We start from the raw sequence: 25,733 nt of genomic DNA on the forward strand, positions 1-25,733 counted from the left end.
TTTATGCTGTTTAGATCAAATTGTTTCTAAGATTTCACTAATGATTTTATGAACAGCTTAACCTTTGTGGGCCCCACAATTTATCTCACAGCGTAGCATGCTACCAGGAACCAATCAGCCTTTTGCTGGGAAAGTAATTCCAATCACATCAACTGGCAGAAATTCCAACAGAAACTAGCTACTGTCGATAGAATCATATTTTATTTTTATCATAATATGGTAACACATAATGGGATGCAATGACTGTGTGTGTGTGTGTGTGTGAGAGAGAGAGAGAGAGAGAGAGAGAGAGAGATAGATTATGTTTCTGTGTTTCTTTTGGATCCATGTTTTTCAGCCATAACACTGAACTGAACCCTTATATTCTTCCTTCTTTTGTCTCTAACAAGCCCTGCTATGTGCAAGGGATTTGCCATTTATCCTTAACATGGACATCAGGTAGCACAGGATAACCATGAAAGTGATGGGAAGAATTCACTGCCCAGGGATCAGACCAGTGGAAGGAAGGTTCAAAAATTATAAAAGAACAACTGCTAATGTTATATCGTGTTGACTGAGTTGCTGCCTCCGAGCACAACTGGCTTAAATGGATTGGCAGCAGACCCGAATGGAGCAAGGCATTTCCAGGTCAATGTAATCCTAACCCCACTTTTCTGGGAGTAAGCCCCACTGTATTCAACCAAATTTACTTCTGAGCAGAATTGATTAGGATTGTGCAGTAAATTTCACTGTGTTCAAAAGGGCTTACACCCTAATAAGCGTGTTTAATGTTGCAGCTGAAATAATCTCAGAACCAGAAAATCATGACAAGGCAAAAGAAAAAGAAGCAACTGACGAGGTCACTAGGAAATACCTCTGTCCTTCTAAAAGAGGCACATGCACTACCCATTTGAAGATCATCAGTTCCACTGCATAAAAGCCAATCAAGAAAACATTTTCCTTAAAAATATATGAAGGACAACAGCCCAACCCCTGACAAAGTTTGGGTTGCTGGTCAAAGAACTGACAATAATATTTAGTTTGCCGAAGAAAATAACTGACTGACTTCATTATAACATACTGAATCAAATTACTATAGAGCCTAAAACATCAATATATCATTTTTATGTAACACAAAATAAATAGAAATCCATTTAATCGAGGCAATAGTGAAGAGTGGAAAAATCAATCACATATAAGAATATATATATATATATATATATATATATATATATATATCACAGTACAGCTGCATTTAATACAACTGTCCTTTGAAATTGTAAAGGTAGAAATGGGTGAAGGGGCATAAGCTGTTGTCTTGAGCTCAGCATTTGGTGGTAGGTTAGCAGCTACCTGTATACCAAAGCCCTGCTGTTTTATCAACATTCTGACACAGCTTAGAATTAGCTTTTGTAGAATAATACCATTCTACATTAATATTCAGTGGGTACTTCCCCTCTGGCTTACATCATTTTTGCTGTTAAATAAACAAAAAGAAAGAAAGAAAGAAAGAAAGAAAGAAAGAAAGAAAGAAAGAAAATGTTATAATGCTGCTCAGTGGGGCTTATTCCCAGATAAATGGGGTGAGGACTGCAGCCACAGTTAGACACACTGTAGTCTCATAGAAACAATGGGACTTGAGATAGCCATGACTAGCTTATCTCATAGATTTCAGTGGGACTACTGAATGACTAACATAGTCTGGAACCAGCCCACTATCTTTAAAAACCCATTATGTTTTCTACTTATGTTGATATAAAGGAGCTGAGCTACAACATAAAAATCTCCAAACTGTAGATATGGCTGACATATGCAATTTGCAGGGTAAAAAAAGCACAGATGGGAAAACTAAACTAGTTTATCACTGTCCTTTGCTTTCCAAGAAAACTGCAATGCTACTTCTGTTTACAGATGCCTTGAAGTCATGCTCTAGGGCCAATAAGTGATTGATTGAGTGTAGCAAACTCTGAGTACACTGACTCCCAGAAGGCCCCTTGGGTTGAGGGTTGTAGCTGCCAAGGTTTACACAGCTTCATGTAAAACATTATGTCAATTTCTATGAAATTACTGAAATATTTACATCTCATTTGTGTGAAGCAGTAATGACCATCTTTTTAATACAAAGCAGACCAATTCACTGCTGTTGAAAGCTGATAGCCTATGATATAGGTAACTCTTTTAATGGGTCAATAGCAAAGTGCTTAGATGGAAAGCGCTTCAATCTGAGCAGGTTGAAAGCAAAGAGTAAGGTTACCGTACCTACCGTCATAGAGCTTCAGTATGCTGATGACAACGTAGTGTGTGCATGCTTAGAGGATGACCTCCAAACCATCCTAAATATCTTCACAGAAGCTTACGAAAAACTTGGCCTGCCGCTCAACATCCAAAAAACCAAAGTGCTGTACCAACAAGTACAAAATAACCCCTCTGCAGTGCCACAAATCCAACTCAGTGGTGTAACGTTGGAAAATGTCAATCACTTCTGCTACCTAGGCAGTTATCTTTCCACAAGGGTCAACACTGATGCCGAAATCCAGCATCACCCGAGCTCTGCGAGTGTGCCTTTCTCCCGATTGAAGTGCAGAGTGTTTGAGGACCGGGACATTCGCAGGGAAACCAAAATGCTTGTTTACAAAGCTATTGTACTACCAACCTTACTGTATACTTGTGAAACATGGACACTTACAAATGCCATCCCCAACTTCTCAAAAGATTCCATCAACAGTGTCTCCGAAAACTCTTACACATCACTTGGGAAGACAGGCGAACTATCAGTGTACTGGATGAAGCAAAGATCACCAGTGTTGAAGTAATGATTCCTCAATATAAATTTGTTGGACTGGTCATGTTGTGCAGATGCCTAATTATCATCTTCCAAAGCAAATACTCTATTCCGAACTTAAAAACTGAAAGCGTAATGCTGGTGGTCAACAAAAGAGGTTTAAAGACTGTCTCAAGGCAAATCTTTAAAAATGTATTATAAACACCGACAACTGGGAAACACTGGCCTGTGAGCGCTCCAGTTGGAGAACAGCCTTTACCAAAGGTGTCATGGACTTTGAAGACACTCAAACTCAGGACGCAAGGGAGAAACGTGCTAAGAGGAAGGCACACTTGGCAACCACACCATGATCAACTCCCGCCCGGAAACCAATGTCCCCACTGTGGAAGGACGTGTGGGTCCAGAATTGGCCTCCACAGTCATTTACGGGCTCACTGTTAAAACCGTGTTCATGGAAGACAATCTTACTCGGCTACGAGTGATCACCAAAGAAGCAGCAGCAGCAGCTTAGCTGTACCATCAAGACCAATGAATGATTTCTAAAAAGACTGACTTTTGGTGGGAATACCAAGAACTTTATAAATTTTGTAAAACACTTGGAAATGTTTTGTTGCAACTATAGGCAGAAATCATACTTTTTCATCAGAATGATGAGTATCTCAACTACAGAAGCATTTTGGAAATTGAGTTATAATAGCATAACCATTCTGTTGTTGAATATTTTATAAGGTATTCTAAAAGTGGAAAGATAGCAGAGTTTAGGCAGTTCAGAATGGATGAACTAAAGCAAGCCAAAATATTTCAAAGTTCTGGAGAGTATGCTTTACAAAACCTCTTCAAACTATCATGTTTCCTTGACTATAAGTTGGGTTGTCACATTTGAACATGTTTGCATGTATGATACTTGAAATAGTTACCTAAAAATGTAATACACGAAGCAACTATTATTTGTTTTTAACAGATATATGGAATCATAACTTAATGGTGGTACTTTTTGCAATCAAGCCATGACAAGCTTACATGGCTCTGTTAGTTGTACTTGTATGCACTTAATGAGTTACTGATTTCCTATTCATATTCTCTAAGTCAATTATGTGTTAAGCAGCATCTGCATTTAATTAAGAGTCTTAATTAGTTGATACTTAATATTCTTAAGTCATTTCCTTTTAAGAAGCCTAAGTAAAAATAGCTCTGATTTCAATTAAGGCAAATGTTCAAGGGCTTATTCTTACATCTGCTGGTGGGGTTGGGATATTTTTTTCCCCTCCTAGTTGTTTAAATATAATAAATGTCTCTATGCTAAAATCAGTCACATGTGACATTTTGTTTGGACCTCCTCACACTGACTGATTTCAGAAAAGAAAACATTTTCAGGACACTGATGCATTAATTTCCCACAAACACTGCTGTTTTCAATAACATTAATTAAAAACAATGATTGTATTTATGTTCACTGCAGAGCATTAATTTTGAATATTTAACAGGGATTGTGATTCTCTTTGAATGACAAATTGTCTGCATGCTGCAAGAAAAAAATAAAACAGTGTAACCAGGTTTTGTTTAAACTTCACTTCTTGTCACAATTACAGAACTGCAGACTTCATGACATCCTACCTGAGGAAGAGAGCAAACATTATGTGTTTGTTGCATGTATAATGGTACCTCGCAATGCGCACCATGAAGTATGAAGGGGCTGTGAGTGTCCCTAAAGGCCAGAAAGCTAAAATTAGCTAAGGATTTCTGACGCATGTCTGCCACATGTTGACAGACTTAACCAACATAGCAAATGCCACCAATCAGGCAATTATAGGCTCAAAATATATTTGCAGAATCAGGATAATTCTGTATACAGAACCAAGCACGACTGTGATGATATGAGGAAATATCTCCTACTGCTTGAAATATTGTGCCCAGGATAATAGACTATAAGGAGGGAAAGATAATTATAAGCCGTAATATATTCCATCCCTAAGAGATCTATAAGCTTGAAGAAGCACTGTTCACAAGCAAGCGGAATAATTGCTTTCTACTCCTATGTCTCCCTGCCACACACATGAATCATGGCCAGGAAGAAAAAATTGGAAGGAAAAGTATCCCCCCTCCACAGCAAGTGCTTAATGAGGGCTTGTCGAAATTCCACACAGTTCCTCCCACTGACATAGGTGGGGACTTAAAGGCTGTTCAGGAGTAGCATATTCCCTTTACTGTAAGTATTCTTTTGTATACTGCTTCCTGCACTTTGTGAACGAAAGGAAATGTGGGAAATCCATGTACAAGTCTGTCCACAGAGTGCTGGCAAGAGAGGATTAAATCGTCCATTACCACTGGGTGAGGACAGGTGATAGGAAGGAAGCTCTGTTCTTACTGAAGGGTGACTACACTTGAATGGTGGTGAACACTATGCAGACTGGTCCATTCTTAACTGGCCTCAGTACCTTGGTTGCCAATGATCCCCTTCAGCAATGCCAGGGCTTGCTTCCTTTACCTAGGCTGCAACAAAAGCCATGCCCCCTCCCCATTCATTTTCAATTCAATTCATATAGTCATAAGGGTTTGAGTTCTGTTTCCTACTTGGATACATGGCTGGTATCCAAGAGAACTAAATAAACCTGCAGGTCTTGTTTGTTGTTTTGTTAAACAGATTTTAGTCTTGTTAAATACATTTTCCATTCTATATGGTGTACTGATTCCAGAAATATTAATAATACTGTATATATTATGCATTGTTTTTGTGAATTTGATACAGCTTTGGTTTTCATTTACTTTTAAAAATGAGCAAAATTACACACACATGTGCACACACACACAAAACAGATCCATGTGGTTATGCTGTGACATACAGTATCATTCTAAGATAATGGGTATGCATTTGGGATGCAATATTAATATCTTCTCAAATCCACTCTCAGGTATCTTAATGGGAAATCATATGTATCTCCATTTATATTACAACCATCAATCAGGCTTATGCTCATGTAGACACTGTCTAAATTTAACAAACAGGGATAAAAAATAAAGAGGCAATGGAATAGTATTTCCCAATCTAAAAAATAAGTATTTTTAGTTGTAAAATACTGCACCATCTGCCAGCTATATACAGAAGATATATTAAGCAAGTGTGTGAAACAAACACTTTCCATAACCGTGTTACCTCAGAAAATATATTTTAAAATCTAATATCCTCAGGCATTCAAGCTGTGATAACTTGTTTTTTCCTCCCTTGATAATATGATCTCTTTCAACTTTGAATTTTCTGCTGGAGAAGTTCGAGGAAAGGGAACAATGGAGTAGAACTACTAACTTCTTCTTTGTGAAATGCTGCAATCAGAATCTAAATGGCCTAGAGCACTATATAACATGGCCAGGACATTTTCTTTGAGACCTCATTAGGTCTCAAAGCCTCTGGAAGAGGATGATGCAGGCCTGCACTTCCATGATTAGAGAGCAACATCAGTTAACAGGAAGGATTGTAACCAGCCTTGGTCTTTGGAACAGGGTGAGAAGCCTTAACTTCCCTGCCTGATCAAAGATACATAAAAAATAAAAATGAGGACTAAACAGTGCTTAATACCATGCCAAACCAGTTGTCAATTAAGCCCAACACAATTAGCATGGTTATTAGATTTATTTTATTCAATTTTTTTAAAAAAATTAGCATCCTAAAATCACCATATGTTATTTAGTAACATCTTTTCAACAGCCAAAATCTAGCATTGTAAGAAGCAGAAACTGTTGGAGAGAAAGAAACTGCTGATTTGGCTGTTACCGGCATTGTTTAAGTTCTTAATTCACACAAATAGCATGGTGCCATGGTCAATGTTTTCTGACACAGGTGGTGTGCACTGAAACAGCACAGCACTTTGCGTCCAATATCAGTGGGCTTCTCCTGTGCAATTTGACAGCTACTTGAAACATTTTCAGGGTTCATTTGTTAATTCAGTCATACTGGGAATGATAAGGACCAGTGAACACCAGCGTATTGATCATAGTCAAGCATAGCAAGCTGCTCCCATGGCTTGAGTCAATCAAGTGTCATTTTGGTAAAAATGAAAAGTGGGAGGGGGGGAACTAAGTTTGAAGACAGGCAGGGGAGTAAAATCAATCTGAGTCATGGAACCAAAACAGATCAATCTATCCGACCAATAGGCCAAATTTAAATAAAGCAGAGCAAGGGGAATATAAAATGCTGAAGGGGCAAATCTAGAATATTTTATTAACTGGAGATTTCTAGTGTGTTTCTAACTACTGTGTGTGATAATATATTGCATGGATAAAGAACCCAGGGCCCCCCAGATGTATTGGGCTACAACTGCCACCATCTCTGCCCACTGACCATGCTGGCCGGGGCTGATTGGAATTGGGGTCCAGCAACAGCTGGTTCCCTATCTCTGCTACATTGGCTCATTTCTACCAATAAATACAACGTGGATGCAATCCAGCTCAGGCAGGAAAACCATCCAGCAAGCCATGAGCATGAATAATAGATCAAAATAATTCCATCATGTCCTGTCTCTATGCTGCCTTCTTTAATTGCATCGACTTTTAGGTTTTGGGACCTAAACTCTGTTTCACCATGAAACAACATACTTATTAATGTTAAATAAAGAAACAAAAGAATAATAATCTTGGAGTTTCAACAAAGTTAGTCATTGTAATGAAACAAAATGGTTAGGGGGGCTATGTTTCATGAACAGCTCAGCTGAAAACAGTTTGTACGCATTATTGAATAGCTTTCCTATAACTCCTGTCTTGTTTGCATTAATTTATAAAATGGATAATCTCTTCCTGGTGCTTTGATTGTTTCTACAGTCAAGATGTTGAACTATGTCTTAGATTCTGCAGTCCTCGGATCGTGAGCTGCCCAACAGTTGGATGTTCATTATACTGAAATCACATATATCAGGTCTTTAAACTTGCTGCCGAGGAAGCTGATGTTCTCTTGAGGATTTAGATATTCCATAGCAGGTAAAAGAATTATTTCACACTAATAAGAACTCAACAAAAATTGTGGTCTAGATTAAAGAAAGGTCAATAAGCGAGCAAGAGCTGAGTGAAGGAAATGAACATGACAGGCTTACAGAGGAAATAATAGGCTAATAAGATGGATTTTTAAAATATCATTCATCCATCAGCACAGTATTTCCAAGGCTTAATACCATTTACGTTAGCAAAAGGGCCATCAAAGAAGACAGGTCATGGGTATAGTCAAATCGCTTTTGACAGTCTTGCACTGCCTTCCTCCCACATCATTGCTTTCCCATCCTTGGTTTCTGTCTGTCTTGTTTAAAATAGTGGTGGGTAAACTCCCACAGGGTTGATTAGAAACCAGTTTGATATTCACAAGCTTTCTCCGTAAACATTCAGAAACAGGTCATCTGTTGTACAGTAGTTCTGTCCCAGCTTGTAATGTTGTAATGATGCACACTTGATGCATGTGCACCTTATCATATAGTCCACAGGAATCCGTTTCATCTGCAACTATAGCAGAGTCACTTGGAAAACTAACTGCCCCATGGAGAAACAAGCAAACCATACAGAGGAACAAGGGAAGGGGATTTGGAACTGGAGAGGGGACAACAATCACAATTAGGGAAATGTATGCATACCTCTCCACATACTTAAGCAGATATGTAATTTAAGTATTTTGTATTATTTTCTATGCTTATAAAAAATATTTTAAGTAAGAGAATTGATCCCAGTAGAGGTGATGATAGCCAAATGGTTGGCTGCTTGGTTATTCAATGTGGAGCAATCAGTGAGAGTTCTACAGAGAACCAGATCAAAACTTTCTGTGTACTTGTCTCTAAAGCAATTAGCTTTGGACACTTGGTCTGCTGAACACATGTGCAAAATCTCATTTAACCCTAGGTAGAGGTAGAGGTTTAAAAGCCATATAGAGAACACAAATGGGGAAAGGGGAGCAGGATCTCAGCAGCAAGGAACATGAAGTCCATTCTAGAGCAATATTGTCTACACTCATTTCACAGTAGCTTTCCAGGAATCTTTCCCATCCTACCTAGAGATTGCAGGGATTGAACCTGTGGCCTTCTACATACAAAGTCATGTGTTCCTACCACTGAGCTACTTTCCTTCCTCTATTCCCCCTAGCAGGCTGCATGAAGTGGAGGTTGAAGGGACAGAAGATGGATAAGAAGGTCCTCATTCACTGTAACGTCTGCAAAGGCGCCACATAAAGGGTGGGGAACCTGTGGCCCTCCAGATACTGGAGTCCCACTCAACCTTGGCCATGATGGCTGGGGCTGATATGAGTTGGAATCCAACAACATCTGGAGGGCCACAAGTTGCCCGTCCCTGCTGCGAATGATACAACCAGTACACATGAATTGATAAAAGCTAGGTTTTTTTTGAGCAGGCAGCTCAGCATATGTGCCTACAGTTTGTGTGTTTAGGGGATCTGTGAAGGATGTTCATGGAATGTGCAAAGGCTGAGGGAGGAAATTTCTGTCTCTCACCTATATACACTGATTTCACATAGCTCAACATCTGCATAAAGCTAGTCTGACTCAGAGAATAACTTCTAGGGAGAATGGAGCTCGATTTATAATACTGCCAAACATTGTCAGCTGGAAAAGTGGCATCTTAATAATAATAATAATAATAATAATAATAATAATAATAATAATAATAATGTGGTGGGAGAAGTTGCGCTATGAATCCTGCAGCAATATAAACTGCCACTGTTGTACTATATGATGGTCCTGGTATCCCCATCTTGTGAGGTGGGGAATTAAGATAAGCAACTATTCTTTTCCTAGGTTACTACATTTATGTATTCCTCAGCAATGTTAATACAGAATCTTTCACTGCATTATTTCAGTCAGAGAAATGCTTATGGCAGGTGGGGAGAGGTTGCAGTTTCTGTACTGTTTCTGAGCAGAGTGGATACAGAAGCACTACACTTATCACAGCAGTCAAGATGGCCCCTTGCACTGCCACTAAGCCATCTCAAAATGAAATACCTAAAACATTTCAGGGCAAAAAGGAACCCCTACAATAATGCTGCTTAATCTCTGTATGCACATTTTACATTTGTTGTACCTTTGCCGTTCACAAAGGTTAATCTGCAGCATGGAAAAGTCTTTACCCATCACCTGAGACCTTTAGCCAACTAATCCATGCGATAGGAATTATGATCGGCGTTGATCTAATTTTGCAGCGGGGGGAATTGCTTTTTCTTCTTCTTTTTAACTGCAGCTGCTCTAAATTTAAAGGCTGAGCAGTCAAGTTAAAAAAGAAATCCCCAGCACTTCCTTGTCAGCAAAGAGGAGAGAAGTTCTGCTTTTTTTTAATAATAGCAACAATAATAAAATGCACAGGAGTATATTATATTCTAGACAATGACAACTTAGGGTACTAAGTGTCAGGTCTTCCCCTCCAGCTTGAATTAAAATTCTGATTACTGCCATGCACTGTGGAAAGGCAATGACAATCACAAGCCTCTGGCAGAAACGCTGGAGGATAAATCTATTATCCCGGTATTGTCTGAATGGCTGTAATGGCTCCTCTCTTTACAACAAATTGAATAGACATGCTCATCCCTAATTATACACAACACCCCCCACAGACACTGCTATTTGAGCCTAATTGTAAAATAAGAGACCTCAGGTTTAAACATAATATCCCAGCTAATTATATTTCAAACACATTAAATGATGCAGAGAGCAGGAAAAAGGAGATACTGATCTGCTTTATGGGCTTAGTTGATAGTAAAGCAATGAAGTTACCGTACAGCAGCACCCCATTCCCACGAGATGTAAAACACACTGGGTTCTTGCAGTGTGTAGTAAAGAACCCTGGGGCAGGAAAGGAGGCTAGAAATGCACAGACACTTCAAGTACTTATGAGTCTTTGATAATGTGTTGTTTCAGGTTTAGGTTTTAAACTCTGGCTGTTTAAATCAGAGTTAAGTTGTATGTGTAACTAGCTGTGGGAAGGGAGAGCTAAAGAGGAGCCACCTGAGATGAAGGAGTCTTAAGCCAAGATCCTTTCCTTCACACAAACTGAGAACTTATGCATCTTGTTGTACCTGCCTCCCTCTTCTCTTTCACAGCTGCTAGGTGCTGTGCAGCGCTGCACGGGACAATTATGCGAAGTATTTAATGAACGTCCAAGCAGACAGTCTGCACATAGCCCCAGCCTTTGCACTGGCTGTCATCTGAAACCACTAGAGATGGTTGTTAGAGAAGGGAAGTTATAAACCGTGCAAGGGCTTGGAGGCACAACTCCCTAACCTCCGCCATTGCTATACAGGAGCATACAGAGGCCATTGCTCAAAGCAACACAGACAGTGGCTCTCCAGGGTTTCAAAAAGGAGACTTCCTATTTGTACTTTGTCAATGAATGGTGCCATTTTTACTAAGAACATTCCCTTTAACTAAAGACTGCTTCACTTGTGAGGCACTGCACCCTACAGGAAGCACGTTCTCAGGTATGCAAGGATTTCCATCTATACAGTCAAAGCACTCCTAAAATTACCAGATAAAGGAAGCAAAATTTAGGAATGCATGAAGCTATCTCTCATGCCGCGTCAGACCCTTGGTCCCCTTATAATATTATAAATTCGATCATGGACTTCAAAATTGGAACGCGCACTGAAAGCGACCATCAGCCATTATCGTTGTCTATTAACCTAAAGGACGAAACCAAAATAACTAAGTACAATACCATAGAACCTTCTCAATACAAACAAATGACCCAATTAAAATGGTCCCAGGAAATGAGTGTAGCAGTGGGGCAAAAACTTACAGCCAACCTGAGAAAACAAGTATTATCCAACTTAAAGATCACTAATTTCTACAGTGATATTCCGAAAATTTATAATGAAATCTTCCAAATGTTTGTAGAGCTTAGTACTCCACCTAAAGTTTGGGTACCTAAACATACCGCTAGCCCTTGGTTTGATGATGAATGTTTCCAGCTAAAAAGAAAACTGCGCCAAACATTTAAAAATAATCGCACCAAACTAGAGCCCTCTTATCTTGATGAAAAAAGAAAATATCATTACATTCTGGCTGAAAAGAAACAGAAATACGCAACCCAAAAATGGCTACAATTATTTGACTCAATTCAGAGTAAAAACAACAAAGCGTTCTGGAACCTAGTGTATGGAGGATTGAAAGCCGAAAATCAACTAACTCTACCACCAATTGCAGAATCCAAATGGTCCCAATACTTTACATCTGTATTTAACAATCTACACAGTGAACTTAAAGGAAATGAAACCACTAAAAATAAAATTATTAAACTCCAGGAGTGGCCAAGGGTAGAGGAAGAGGAAATTAGAGAGATAGTTAAAAATTTCAAATCGGGGAAATCTCCTGGGCCAGACGGTCTACCAATAGAATTATTTAAGACCTATATAGATTGGTGGGCAGAACCCTTAGCCCAACTGTTTACGCTTATAGATAAATATGGGATCATACCTGAGACATGGCTAAGATCAATAATTATTCCAATCTTTAAAAATGGCGACCCAAAAGAACCAAGGAATTATAGACCGATAAGCCTTCTATCAGTGATAGGGAAAATCTACGCTAAGCACCTCTTATCTAAACTCCTTACCTGGATGAAAAATCTAAATTTACCAGGGAAAGAACAAATAGGTTTCTCCAAAGGTTGCTCCACACTAGACCACTGTCTTATACTTATGCATCTGGTTGAAAAATACAGATCCCAAAGGCAATCTAAGATATACGCTGCTTTTGTAGATTTTCGTGGTGCATTCGACTCAATTAACCGCCCAAAGTTGTGGAGGAAACTCGCAGAATTAAAAATTGATCAGCGCCTATTGATTCTAATGCAAAATCTACACTCTTCCAATACCTGTCAAGTCAAACTTAACATCAAAGGTCACCTTTCATCAGACATCCCAATCTCGAAAGGGGTAAAACAAGGGTGTATTCTTGCCCCCTTTCTATTTAATTTATTTTTATCAGACTTGCCAGATTACCTTCAAAAAATAGAATCACATGCCCCTAAACTTAATCAGAAACCAGTTCCTCTCTTACTATATGCAGACGATGCTGTCCTACTATCCTTAACGAGCTTGGGTCTGAAACGTCTTATATCTTCACTGATCCTCTATTGCGAATGTAACAAACTCTCTATAAACTATGAGAAGACAAAAATTTTGGTCTTCTCGAATGGTTGGAAATTAGAGAAATGGAAAATAAGAGGGCAAGAAATCCAACAAGTGAAAATCTATAGGTATCTGGGAATCTTATTCCAGAGCAATTTAGGGTGGGCAACCCATCGCACAAATGCCATAAAACAGGCAAAGTGCATCTCATCAGCAGTTGCCCGTTTTCATTATCAGAAAGGTAATCAATTTATTCCTGCGGCAAATCAGATATTTCAAACAAAAGTGCAATCCCAGATATTTTATGGAATCCCGCTATGGGTCCAAGCATATAACAATGATTTAAAAAAGATTCACTCTAGCTTTCTGAGACGTATTCTTGGACTCCCAGCTACGATCAAATATGAAACAATGTGTGCAGAAATAGGCATACACACAATGGAATATTGGGCATGGTCCACCTCAATAAAGTATTGGTTACGCTGCCACTTTCGCTGCCCTCCATCAAGTCTGCTCGCTGATTTGCTCAAAGACTCCTATAAATCAAGATGGTATCAGCACCTCGAAAAAAAGATTGAATCTTTAGGCATCGAGCTGGAGCCCCTGTACAATTCTAATGAGCAATATATTTCCCATAATATCCTAACTAGACTAAAGGATGTCGAGAGACAAAATATTATGGCAGCTGTAAACAAAATTTGCTCCCCCATATTCTATGAATTAAATATCTTAGATAGCAGAGCCAATTACGTCACTAAACTAATAATCCCAGCCCAACGTAGGGCTTTTATGCTGGCCCGTTTGAATGTTTTTCCCTCAGCATTTGTCAGGGGAAGATATCAAAACATTCCTAGAAACAAGAGACTCTGCAGATGCTCTATGAATGTCCCGGACACTGTAGAGCATATTCTCCTTCATTGCCCATTGTACAGTACGCTCCGTCAACGCGTGCTGTCCCCTCTTTTGGGTGGTCTGGAACCGCAGCAAGGTGAATGTGTGGGATTCTACCTATCCGACGTTGACCAAAGGGTAACGGCGGGGGTAGCCGAGTTTTTGGTAGCAGTCCTCCAAGGAGCAGGTTAACAAGGAAAACTACTGACTCTATATGTATATATATATATGCATTTAGCAAACTGCTGCCTTTTTATATATATTTTAAGGCTTTTATATGTTATTTTCTCTTTTAAGGTTTTATTTCCATAATGCCTAATAAAGGTTTGATAAAGTAAGTAGACCCTTGGTCCCTCTGGAGAGCCAGAGTGGTATAGTGGTTAAAAGCGGTGGACTCGTAATCTGGTGAACCGGGTTCGCTTCCCCGCTCCTCCCCATGCAGCTGCTGGGTGACCTTGGGCCAGTCACACTTCTCTGAAGTCTCTCAGCCCCACTCACCTCACAGAGTGTTTGTTGTGGGGGAGGAAGGGAAAGGAGAATGTTAGCTGCTTTGACACTCTTTAAAAGGAGTGAAAGGCGGGATATCAAATCCAAACTACTCTTCTTCTTCTTCTTCTTCTTCTTCTTCTTCTTCTTCTTCTTCTTCTTCTTCTAGCTCAGTTCTGTGCACATGGACTAGCAGTCACTCTGTAGCGTTTCGGAGGGGAGACATTCCTCATCCTACCTGGGGGCACCAGGGATTGAACCTGGGACCTTCTGCATAGAGAGCAAGTGCTCTAACATTTGGCTACTGCCCTACTTTTCCTAAAAATGCCTCATGTCAGAAACTGGCTGGGAGAGAACGAGGAGCCTACAGTCCTGAATGCTGTTGCCCTATCTGGTGACCTATCAGAACTATGGGGAGACCCTAATGCTGAACTCCTTCTTTTGGTCATCCTACAGTTTGTCAGAGAAGCAGGAAGGAGGTGCCAACCATGACACACCAACACAGCAGAATAAGCAATCGTGGCAGGTGGTTCTGCAATGTCTTTCCCATTCTCTCAGCTCCAGCTTCACCAAACTTCTCAAATGCCTGGGTTTGGTTTTTTTTGCATTGAACCATGCACAGAAACGCAGGATTTCCTAAAGATGATACTGAAGACACTGTATGCAGCAGGATGAGAAGGAGAAAGGCAGTTAACTCACTTTCATGCAGAAAGGCAATGCCCTAATAGCCTCCTCGTCAGCTGCATCATCCTTCCCTTGGAAATCTCAAGGGCTAACAATGTCCTCTTTTATAATGAAAGCTCGGGACTGTGTAATTTGATTTGAGCTTTGCCATTAAGCAACCCCGAGAAATCTCAAGACAAGCTATGACTTAAAGGGTTGGCATGCCTGTGAGTGTTGTTTGAGACACACAGCATTTGACAGCTATAGCCATCACCTCGTCGTGTAGTAATGTGGCTGAACAATTAGGAAGATATCTCCATTGCTGCCCAATGTGGATGTTCATCAGAGAGCAGACTTATCGCCTACTCTTCACTAGTATTTGTGCAGACATTTTCCTATAAATGATGTACTACAACAAGCCTGGTGCTGCCAGATAACCAAATGGTGTCTAACAAAAGTACTTCCCCAGGCATGTACAAAGACCATGGGGGGGGGGCTAATCCAGCCTGCCAGTTGGTTTATTCTGGCCCTTGTGGCAGTTCAATCCTTAAAAAAACTCAACAACTTTGGGGTAAAAATCAACAACTTCAATCCTAAAAAAGGTCAACAACTTTGGTTGGCCCCCATGGCCCTTCATTTCATCAAATCTGGCTCTCTTTGGAAATAGTTTGGACACCACTGCATGACTAGTGCAAGGCTTTCACTTTGCGCAACAAAACTTCCCCTCCTTCTCCTCTCCCTGCTTGCCTCCCTGATCCCCCTGCCCTATCTGCTCCAGAGGGTTGGGGGAGCCCCCAGAAAAAATCTAGGGGGGTGTAGGGGAGAGAAGATGGTGACTTCCGTTGCACAGCCCAAAGTCCTTGTGCTACAACATTGTTGAACACTGCCCAAAGAGTATACGCTGTATAGCAAGCTGCATGTTTATTATGTGTAGTCCCACACTGCGGAAGTGTTTTCTTGCTGTATTTGATGTTATTGCAGGTGCAAAGGTATGCCGCACTCTGATGTGCATGGCCATACGAGGAAGGGGCAAAAGTTAAAGATCAAAAACTTAAAAGGATTAGGTAGAAAGGCATGGGAAAGCCTTGCCTCTGCCAGAGACCCTGGAGAGCTCCAACTAGTCGCCTTGCATGCCTTTTTCCACCTGGCCTGGGAGGGAGGGGCCCTGACTGACTCCAGCTACAATAGCTGAGGCTGCTGAACAGACTCTTGGCTAGGATGTTTGGGGACTGTTATTGGAGTGGGCAGTTACTGCTGGTAGGAGTGGGGGTTTATATCTTTGTTTTAGATCTTGTGATTTGTGTGAAAATTGTTCAGTTTGTTTTTGTATTTTTAAATATGCTATTTATTGTTTATGACTACTTTCATTATGTTGTAGTTATGTATTTTTATTTTCATTTTGCAAGCTGCCTTGAGCATGGTTTGAACTGTGGAAATGCAGCATACAAATAAAACTCACCTTGGAGAATCAGGGTTGTTAGGCAAAGGACATATGATGCGCTCAGCTAGCTACATGAAAATAAAGCTTACACTCTAATTCTTAGTTTTCCCAGTTGAGCCCCAACTCAATTATAAAGCAAAATCTGGAGTCACAGTGCAAGACAAGATACAGCTCTGTGTGCACAAGTAATCAACTCCAATTCCCCCTGCCCAATTTAATTACAAAATAACATTTGGTGTAACGGCTAAACACATACCAGGTGACCTCTCGCTTCAATCTGTCTGAAGCATTTACAAGACTCTGGCTCTGCCGCACAACTTGCACTGTCATTTTTAAAAACATTTTATTGACAGTTTGGAGCACACTATAGTATTACTAACAAAACTACTCCCTACCTTTACACCTGGTTGATGCATATGCGAAAATAGCTGTGCAAATCCAAGTATATACAGTGCTCTTTTTTCTAGAAAAAGAGGTGCAGGAACTCCCACTTTTTTTTTGGCGGACAACCCTAAGTTGTTGAGTTGGTTTCTGGCTGAAAAAAAGCCCTGAGTATATATGCATCTCTCCACCCATCCACTTTTTCTATTCCTTCAAATTAACTTTTTAATAGAAGACATTCATGCATATTGCCATATAGCAATTATTATGTTATACACGCATGTTCCCATATATAGCAATTATTGTGAAAAATCAATATGATGTAATTATTTCCCTTTCAAACCATGATACAATAGCATTTCCTTTGCCCATGGAAATGTTCCGCAACATGACCCGTCAAACCAACTTCAAAGGGCTGAACCACATGTTACAGCCAACCCAAGCCTATTCCTATGATGAAAGGAAGGAGGGTAGTGCAACCCAGCATCATCAATTTCAATGGCAGCCCCATGTAGATTTTTTAAAAAAATATGTACTCATGCCCTCACACTTTGTTTCTTAAGATATTATTAACCTGCCAAAGGAACAATAGCCCACAGATTAGTATTAATCTGCATTTGGACAGAGAGGGAAACATTAATTTCCAGTTGAATTCTATTCAACTAAAAAAAAAATGAAATGAAAATTTGAGTCAATCTACCAAGCAAATTCTTATCCTTTCCTTTTTTTACCGATTCTATTTCCACCTCCATCTTCTAAAGAAATACTGAAAACATTGACACTTCACACTAGTGAAAATTAGCCTGTCAAAATGCATGATAAAAATGGCAACTCAGATAGTGAATGAGCATGGGAGTTCACATCACATTTCTGATAACTCCCTACCATCCTGTCAACAATTACACACATCCACCCCTCATTCACACTGCCGTTCCATCAGCATAAATTTGACACATGTAAAGGAATGTTGGCAACCCACCAACTGTTTGTGATTTGAACTAATCCAAACCCAGTCTTTACTTTCTGATAGTACAAGATCTATGGTACATCCATTGCTGGAACATGTATAGTAAATTTTGCTTCGAATCTATAGCCACTATTTAATCAGAACACTACAACCAGAGTGCAGAATTCCACGCGTGCAGCTGGTTGTTTTTATCTCCCATTTTCTTCAAACAATTTCCTCTTCTTCCATTCAATATGTATCCAGGGCAGCTGTCTACCAACTCCACCTGGTACGCAGGCTGAGACCCTACCTGCCCGCGGACTGTCTCTCCAGAGTGGTGCATGCTCTAGTTATCTCCCGCTTAGACTACTGCAATGCGCTCTACGTGGGGCTACCTTTGAAGGTGACTCGGAAACTACAACTAATCCAGAATGCGGCAGCTAGACTGGTGACTGGGGGCGGCCGCCGAGACCACATAACACCGGTCTTGAAAGACCTACATTGGCTCCCAGTACGTTTCCGAGCACAATTCAAGGTGCTGGTGTTCACCTTTAAAGCCCTAAACGGCATCTTAAGGCAGCCCTGTTCAGGGAAGTTTTTAATGTGTGATATTTTAGTGTATTTTTTGGTTCTATGGAAGCCGCCCAGAGTGGCTGGGGAAACCCAGTCAGATGGGCGGGGTACAAATAATAAATTATTATTATTATTATTATTATTATTATTATTATTATTATTATCAATACCATCTGCGTTTTTTAAAAAAAAACAGCAGACAGTTCAAAACATAGCATTTGTCTATTCCAGGGATAGCTAACATGGTGACCTCTATATTTTGTTGTAGAACTACTGGACGGTACCACAATGATGGGCCAGCACTTGCAATTTGGAGGGAGAACAGTTGGCTTCTCGAGCCAAAATAAAAATAAAATTTCCATTGCTGTACACGCAGGATCCTAGTGCCCATCATAGGAACTCAAGAGGACTGGGGTTTTTCTTCCCCCTCCCTTCTTTTTTCCCCTGTGAAACACCAACTCCCCAGAATAAATGAATGAGAAACCCCAGAAAACGGGCAGATCAGCCTACCATCACTGTTGATGCAGACCACCTGTGGCACCTGAGTACCAGGCCCACACTCCTTCTCATTGTCTGGAATGCAGTCTTCCAGTCGTACTATCCTCCAATCAAAGCAAGAAGGTTCTTCACATGGGATGGCTTCAAGCAGATGAGGACAGTTGCCAGTGCCTCCTGTAGGTTCATTTGTAATGCGACGTTTCCTTAGTTTGAAACCTTGAGTATGAGAAATAAGGAGCAATTATCACAGCGATTTCAGTGCCCAAGGTATAATCATCGTTTTCCATTCACGTTTTAAACTGTATGGTTTTTGCCAAGTGCTTCCTGAAGACAGCTGTGACATGTTTGCTCAATACAAGACTTTATGTAATTAACATCTCTGAAATAACAAAATATCCAATCCTTGAAAGTCTTGGAACTCTTGCCAATGAACTGCCGACTTTTGCATTGTGTGTTCAAGTGTTAGTGTTAGTGTGTGTGTGTGTTAGATAAATCTGAAAAACACATTTCAAGTGCAGCCGCTGGGTAAGTTGCATAATGTTAGAGTTACCCCTTGACATTTGCCTGTTCTGTTTATATAGATACTTTTCATATACTTGAGGATGTGAAGAGAATTCATGTGTGAGGCTGGTCACCTGTGTGTTTGACCTTTGCCCTCCCTGTCTCATGAAAGCAGTTATAGGTTTAATTTTTAAAAATGTATGGGTGGGGGAAAGGCTCTTCCCACCTCATTCTTTTTTGCCATATTTTTACATACTGACATCAGAAATGTGATTTAGTATTTGACAGCATCAACCATAAAACAAATATATTCAGATTGCCTTTGTTTTCTAAACTTTAATCCTCTACCTCTGAGGAGAAAAGCTGCTCAAGTAAGTCTCTGATGACCCAAAAATCCAGAAAAGTGCAATTCTGACTGAAGAGCAGGCATGGCATAAAACCTTGATCTTCAGCGCTCAGTTCAAGGTGTAGCCAGGCTTCAGCTCTTAGTTCTTGGAATATATTTAGCTTTTTGTGAGGCAGCTCTGAGGCAAATGTGGGCCATTAAAAAAAGAATAACTGAATCTGAAGGAAAAGAAACAGAATGGAATAAAAGTGTAGGAGAAGCAGAAACACGAAATATAGGTAAGAGAAAGAGAAGGATCACAATTATAAGTGTTTGAGGGGTTTTTAAAAAGCTGACAAATATACATATTTATCAATAAAAGAGAATGATGTACATTACAATCCCATATATGTCTACTCAAAAGTAAGCCCTACTGAGTCCAATAGAGCTTACTCCCGGGGAGGTAATAAAGGACTGCAGCCTAAAAAATATAAGATGAGAAAGAAGAGAGGGGAGAGTTTGTACTGATTAAGTAGCAAATAGGAACAAGCAAATAAAAAGGGGGGGGGGAGTTTGTAATTCCTGCAGAATGTTTCTTAAAAGGTTTAAGTAAACTCCAGAGGTCAGTTTGCTTCCAAATCCAAAGGCAAGAGGAGCCCACCAAAACAGAGGAAGGCAAAGACAGAAAGAGAATAAGTAAATGTAAAATGAATTATGTCTCTCTTCAACTATTTGCCTCAAGGTGCCTCAAGAAAAAAATAGATTTTAAAGTTACAGTACAATGGCTGTGTTCAAAATGAAGCTGAAATGTGAAGGTGGGGAAGGGTAAGATTGTATGTGGGTGTGTGAGCAGTTATGCCTGGAAAGGGACTTTTCACTGTTGACTAGTCAGAAGATTAAAATATTTCTGGATCTGGCCTCCATTACTGTGATAAATTTTGGAATGGGCCATGCTAATAAGATCTACATCAGGTTTTCAGGGGTCCTCATTGTGGCTCCTGCATCTTCCCCATTCCTAACAGAGGTGACTAACCTAGAGCTTTTTTCTTGCATACTCCAGCCCCTGCAACCTGTGCAAATCTGATTTCAGCAGACAGGTTGGTGGGGGTAGATCACCCTGGAAACAACAGAAGGAAAGGAAAGGAAAGGATGCAACAATAATGTGGGGTGCAGGTGCAGACTAAGAATCAGAAATTGCAAAACTGGTAGGTCAGAGGAAGGGACAACAGCATGAAGGTGGTACAATTGGGGCCAGCATGTTAAACAGATGCTTGTCCCATTCACATATAAAATAGGTAGAGTCTACTCTTTAGAGAAAAAGGAGAGCACAGGGAAGGAAGAAGACTGCTTCCTTCTCTCCACTCTATGGTTTCCAGCAATCCCCATCACAGTTCGCTTCCAGTATCTCAGCCTTGGGCCTGCGGGACACTTAAAAGCTAGATGGGATGGGGAGGTAAGACAGAAGAGAGGCTGATTTTGTTCCACTCTCCATGAACTTTTTTGGTAGAAAGGAGGAGTGCGGAACCTGTAGCCCTTTGGATGTTGTTGGGCTCCAACTCCCATCAGCCCCAGGCAGAATGGCCCAATGGTCAGGCATGATGGGAGCTGTGGTCTGGCAACATCTTGAGGGTGGCAGATTACTTGCCTCTGGTGTAGAGTTTCCCACCCGTGCTTTGTAGGTGAACTTGACTAAAGTGTTTAAGATGCATTTGACTGTTCTGCAAGGTTAGTTTGGCTCTTTGACATGTCTCAGGTGCAGCTCCAGTTAAAATGCTATTGTAAATTCCTGGAGCAAACCATTGCAATGTGCCTGCAATTCGCTGAGAGGAATGGTTTTATTATGTACACATAAACGTTTTGAAGAGCAAAATATTTCTTTGGAAGCTGAATGCTTGGCTATTTTGTGAGAACAAATCATTCCAGATGGATGGTGTCAAGAATGCCATAACTAAGTCCATGGGGATTTCTGTTTGTGAGTGAAGGTGACTTTCTCTGCATAAATATTTCCTTCTCTCAAATATTGGCGAGTCCACCCTGTTTTCTGACTTGCCTCTACTGATCTCCAAAGCACTGCAGCTGCTTCTTAACATTATTTCTATACAACCCTCTCACCGAAGATCACAGGGCAGTTTACCACATAAAAATACAAAATGAAAACACAAAGTGCATAAAAAACCCAAATCAATAACGCTCCACCCTGCTCCCACAAACACATTTAAAAAGCCATAAATTGTTTAATCAGCCAAAGGCCTGGATACAGAGAAATGTTTTCATATATATAATGAAGGCACCAGGCGGGACTGCCTGGGGAGAGCATTCCACCAACAGGGAGCCACCACAAAAAGGCCTGTTAACATGTTATCACCCTCTGGACGTCTCGTGGAGGAGGCACATGAAGAAGGGCCTCAGATGATGATCACAGGGTCTGGGGCCATTCATTTGGGGAGAGGTGGTCCTTGAGGTATTGCAGTCCTGAGCCATTTTTGGGGACACAGTGGGGCAATGGTCTGTGGGGACCTGTACCAGCCAGGAGGAAGGGCGAGCTTCAGAGGCACAGGAAGCTTCAGAGCTGGAGGAAGAGGCAGGCCAGTGCAGTTAAGGGCCGGGTGCTTCCCCACTCTCCCCTGCACCACTGTCACCCAGAACCAGGAGAGAACTGAAGTGGGAAGAGCAGAAGCAGCTTCCAAGGAGGTGTAGTCTCTAGCTATGTGTGTGCAGCCCAGAGGAGGAATGTACATAAACTGCTGGAGGGAGAGTAGTCCCCAGTTGTTGCAATTTCTCCTTATGGTGCTGACCTGGGAATTGCTGCCTAGACGCTAGATTGGTGTGGGTCAGTGTCCAGAGCTGTAGAAGCGACTGTCTTACCTTTGACAATAAAGAGTTAAATCTCGGACATATACATTCCTTTGGTTGGGAGACGTCCTCAACACATACCCCTTCAATGAAATCCTTATTATCAACAATGGCTACAATAAAAGAAGAATTCAGATAGACAGTACTGCCTTAAGGTTCTGAAACTAAGGCAGTAATGCTTGTTTGAATTCCTATTTAATATTGGCAGCAAACATGGAAGTCTCTTTCTGATCCAATTTTGGTGGCACTGGCCACCTATCTGTATATGAGGCTTATGTCAAAATCAACCTAGAGCTCAAACATTATTCTAACATAGCTCAGTATGCAATAAAAGCAACTAATACCCATTTATTTTAAAAATGCACATACCCTTTTTGGCTTGTTGGTCATCACAGCTTTCAAAGGTACATGGCCCCCAAGCAGACCAGGCTGATACCTCACACTCTATGGGGCACGGAATATGGCACAATTGTGTTGTGCTAGGTGTTGGCCCTGTGCACAGTTTGTAGTCCACTGGCTTAGATGCTATAGGGAAGAAAAAGACAACACAATGGGGTTCTTTGTTTTTATTTCACACATGAATGAAGCTTTGCTGCAAGTCAACACTGCTACCCATCAGAGTGCTTTCTCATCTCTTTAATTCGGTCATCCTCAAGCTGGTGCCCTCTAGTTTTTGAAATGGGGGGCAGGCGGTTAGAGCCCAGGAAGCTGTACTAGAAGCTATACTACAGCTAGTTCATATCCAAGACATGACGTTTGGAAATCTCTGAAAATACTGCATAATTTCCAAGCATTCTGTTCTTCCATTCCATGCAACGAAAACACAGCTGCGCCATAAGCAATGACACCACTTTCAAAAGGCTATTTCAGACCACACTGTTAAAGAAAAGGAGGTTTGAACAGGTATAAATATGCTGTGTAGTATCTCAAACTCCTCTTTCCTGCAAGAGGGGGAAATGACAGCAGTGTGCTTTCTGTATGCTACAGCCGGACAGAATTATTAAACCAGTGGCCTATGAGGATCACTTCCCCAGGTACATGCATGCAATGGCACAGGAAATAGAAGCAAAGTGTATCTCCTTAGGAAGCTTTCTATGACTCTTGAGATAGCAGGGAGCACATCACACAAACTAGTTTGAGACACTTAAGCAATAAGAATTGACTAGCTGGATTCTCCAATAATAGCCAGCCATAACCACCGGGGGCTCATAAACAGCACATAAGCTGTGAGATAACTCAATCACAAGTATACTGCCTCTGAACACCAAGGCTCCATTTTTAGCTTTAAAAAAAGAGAAGAAAAGCTGGTCCGTGCTGTTTCCAGCCCAGTCTTGTGAATGGTGCATGCTATAGTGATATCTCCAGCCCAAACCTTGAGGATCATCTTGCACAATTTCACTGTATCAGATTTACAGAAGAGGATCGCATATATGGAGGAAGGGTTTTTATTTATTTATTTACCAACAAAGCTACTTCACTCTAGGAAATCCTTTACTCTAGTAACTGAGGCTGCAATGAAATTGCATAATTTATTGCTCCACAAAGTGGCTCACAACATAAATACACAGCCAAATAAAACCATTTAAAATATTCATTTAGAACACTAAAACCTAATCCCAGCACAGAAATTAACAACACAGCCATGAAAAAGGAATTGCAGTAGACTTCAACATCAACATCACCTCCATTCTATACTCCTGGCATAGAAAACATTGATGGTTAGAAAAAAGATGGTCTTTGTGGCCAACTGAGAAGAGGCCTGCCTAGAATCCAAAGGGATCAAATTTCACTGTGTGGCCACTGCCAAGAAGGTCCTTGTGATAACAACCAAAGGCTCTCCAAACCAGGAGTAGTCAGTGTGGTGTCCTACAAAGGTGGTTGGGTTACAAATCCCACTATTACTAACTATATTGGCCATGCTAACTAAACTCCAACAACGTCTGGAAAGCACCCCAGCTTTGCACATGCAGGTGAAAGCAACCCCTTACTTTCTGAATTAAGGTTTATAAGCAATAGATCATGTAAGTCACAATGTTTTCTACGGCACAGGAAGTAAAGGAGCCGCTAAATGCATTAAAAGGTATATAAGAAATAAATTTCTAGTTTATCCATATTGTTCCATGCATGCTGAAGTGTAATCAGTTATGCTCTTTTATCATTCTTTTTAATATCTTCAACGTTTTAATGTGAAAGCCCACAGCTTCAGAAACAGAGAAACTGGTTTGTTTGTTTTTAATAGAGCGGTGTGTCCTCTATACAGCCAACACACTTTTCTCAAACTGAAGAGCGAGTCCTTAGACGTGTTTCATTGAACCGTCAGACTGAAGGCCTCAATTACATACCTGTTATTTCAAAAGTGATTGATAGAAGTGGTGCAGCACTAGCCCTCGATGTGCTCTGTGACTGACTTTCTGAAATAGCAGGGACAAAGACCGCCATGAATACAAGAGAACGGAGGGTTTTTAAGACAGCCTAAGACAGAACGAGCTGCTTAGAATTACACAGCTTACACTGCAAGTATGGAGCATCTGACAGCTATAGTGGTTGAGTTCCCTTTGTTTGTTTGCCATTCCCTAGTTCAGACTGTGCTGATCGGCACAGACTGGCAGAGAAGTGGGAGGTAGGTGTGTGTGTGTGTGTGTGTGTGTGTGTGTGTGTCCCTACGTGTATATGCAGGCCTGCCTGCCTGTACGTGTGTGAGGGAGACCAGGTGTGGGATGGTCACATCACCTTTGAATAATACATAGAAATCTCAATACAGTTTACCCCTGTGATGTCCTCCTGCCTCCTACAGCTTTATAAACATAAGCTCAACTTTCTCTCTTTACTAGCTGAACCTCTAGGGAAGGTTACTGAGACAGAGCAGTTTAATAGTCTCCAGTTCTCCTAACACATTCTAACAAGAATAGCTTTGATGTCAGCCTATACTAAGAAAAGATGTTATGGACTATTGAACTCCTGATCCCCTTTGGAAATTTGTTGCTGGCTTTATTAACGTCTTTCTTTGTGCAAGACTTACTGTCACCATCTAAATGGTACAAACATTTTGATTCTTCCTCACTGACTGGTTGATTGCCCTGTCCTCTCAGATGGTCTGCATTATAAAAATTATGCACTTCCATCATTATTATTGGGTCAAAATATGTGCCACATGCAGAGCAAGAATGGTTTGATCCAAGTATCTGGATCAAAATCGGCACTTGGCTATCCAGCCTTCTCAAGTAACACCTCCGTGTGCACAGACCATGTTCTGGGTCTCTAAAACATCATTCTTATTTGAAACAAGCTAAGGACACCTCTGTGGCTGTATTTCTT

At 40.7% G+C, this 25,733-nt stretch overlaps 1 protein-coding gene across 4 annotated transcripts in view; it reads right to left on the reverse strand.

Annotated features, from left to right (window-relative positions):
- Positions 1–25,733, reverse strand: part of THSD7A (thrombospondin type 1 domain containing 7A) — a 230,684-nt gene that overhangs the window by 99,277 nt on the left and 105,674 nt on the right. For 3 of the 4 annotated variants that reach the window (XM_081881832.1, XM_081881829.1, XM_081881831.1), the window contains exons 6-8: positions 24,761–24,829; positions 22,788–22,943; positions 18,752–18,955 (exon numbers count right to left, since the gene is read on the reverse strand). In XM_081881832.1, the coding sequence (XP_081737958.1) occupies positions 18,752–18,955; positions 22,788–22,943; positions 24,761–24,829 (429 nt within the window). The remainder of the gene's footprint in view (positions 1–18,751; positions 18,956–22,787; positions 22,944–24,760; positions 24,830–25,733) is intronic. The other variant, XM_081881830.1, reaches the window with a different exon arrangement.

Source organism: Podarcis erhardii (genome assembly GCF_964252035.2).
Source record: "Podarcis erhardii genome assembly, chromosome: 12".
In the NCBI taxonomy this organism is placed as follows: domain Eukaryota; kingdom Metazoa; phylum Chordata; class Lepidosauria; order Squamata; family Lacertidae; genus Podarcis; species Podarcis erhardii.